Consider the following 1,366-nt stretch of genomic DNA (forward strand, 5'->3'; position numbering starts at 1 on the left):
TTTATCTGTCATAGGCAAGTTAAATTAAAGCTGGAGAAAATGTGTCTTTCTGTAAGGCTGCTACGTTGTCTTGTTGGATTTGTCTCGTGAAGTAGTGGAACTAGGCTTTGCTTGGGCCTGAGATTGTGCTTCAGACCTAGGCCTTGGTGCGGTGCCACTTCTCGGAGTCCCTGGTCTATCCCGATGTTCTTCCCCAGCTTGGGAGTTTGGAGGAGGCCTTTTGGAAGTCCCTGGGACCTCTAAAGGTCTCTGAGAAGTTGAGGCTGGCTCAGATTTGGATGATGTTTGTTTAGAGGGAGATTCAGTCAACAGTGGAGACTGTGAGCCAGAAGCAGCAGATGGGCTCAAGCGGTCAGGAGAATCAGGACGCTCCAGACGACATTCTTTTATCTTTGGGTGGGTGGGATCTGTCTGGGGACGCTGGTCCTTTGTCCGCTCCGAGGCCTCTTTAGTACCTGGGATGTTGAGTTTGACAGGGCCAAGCACACTCTTAGCCACAGTGGCCAGTTGAGACACGACTTTGTCCATTCCCCTCTCAGAGGGAGTGGATGGAGAGGCTGCAGCAGTGGCAGTAGCAGCAGCGGCAGCTGCAGCCTGTCTGCGATTGTCAGCCTCCTTCATCTCCTTGGTGATGCCTCCAGTTGGTGTGGTAGCAACAGGGATATACCTGGTCACTCCAGAAGCAGTGCTAGGATCCATTTTACCACTGGTTTTGGACCTGGGCTCAGAAGTTTTGGGGGTCCTCTGGGAATCCAGTGGAGGTGTTGTGGGTTTGACAAATGGGTCTTTGCTGACAGAGGTAAAGGCGCTACCATGGGTGGAAAAGGTGCTGGATAGAGGGCTGGGTTGAGGTGGAGAAGGCGTTACACTGAATTGAGAGTCCTGTGCCTTTGACTCTTTCTTTTTTGACTCTTCAGCTAGTGTTGAACTGGAGCCTTGGGCCACAATAGAGGTTGTAGGATTCTGTTCTGGAGGCTTGGCGGTACCTTGCATTGACAGTGAGGCTGAAGTTTGTGTCTGAGATTGAGTGGTACTTTGGCTTTGTATCTGCAGTCCCCTGCTGGGCTGAAGTAAGCCTGGAGGTGCAACCATTGAGGGCAACAGTCCCAGTGTTGGTGGAGCTGCTGGTCCCATCCTGATGGTATGGGGAGAGGCCATTACAGTAGTAGGCCTCAAGACATGGCTTGGAGGAACATAGCTTGTCCTACGTCCATCTTGGCTATCTTCCGACCCTTCATCTGTCTCATCCTCTGAGGAGTCCACCTCGTGGATGGCATCCTGCTTTTGAAGAGACTCGCGGCGGTCAGCGCGATCCTGGCGTATGGCAGACAGCTTGTCTTTCAGTTTACTCTTCCCAGGAACAAGT

General features: G+C 52.1%; 1 protein-coding gene across 1 annotated transcript in view; it reads right to left on the reverse strand.

Moving 5' to 3' along the window:
- Positions 1 to 6: 6 nt before the first annotated feature.
- LOC107556986 (microtubule-associated serine/threonine-protein kinase 2-like) overlaps positions 7 to 1,366 on the reverse strand; it is a 38,518-nt gene continuing 37,158 nt past the window's right edge. Inside the window, exon 26 of the mRNA XM_016240265.1 lies at positions 7 to 1,365. Coding sequence (XP_016095751.1) covers positions 61 to 1,365 — 1,305 coding nt within the window. The 3' untranslated portion in view covers positions 7 to 60. The remainder of the gene's footprint in view (position 1,366) is intronic.

Source organism: Sinocyclocheilus grahami, unplaced genomic scaffold (genome assembly GCF_001515645.1).
Source record: "Sinocyclocheilus grahami isolate Dianchi unplaced genomic scaffold, SAMN03320097.WGS_v1.1 scaffold586.1, whole genome shotgun sequence".
Lineage (NCBI taxonomy): Eukaryota > Metazoa > Chordata > Actinopteri > Cypriniformes > Cyprinidae > Sinocyclocheilus > Sinocyclocheilus grahami.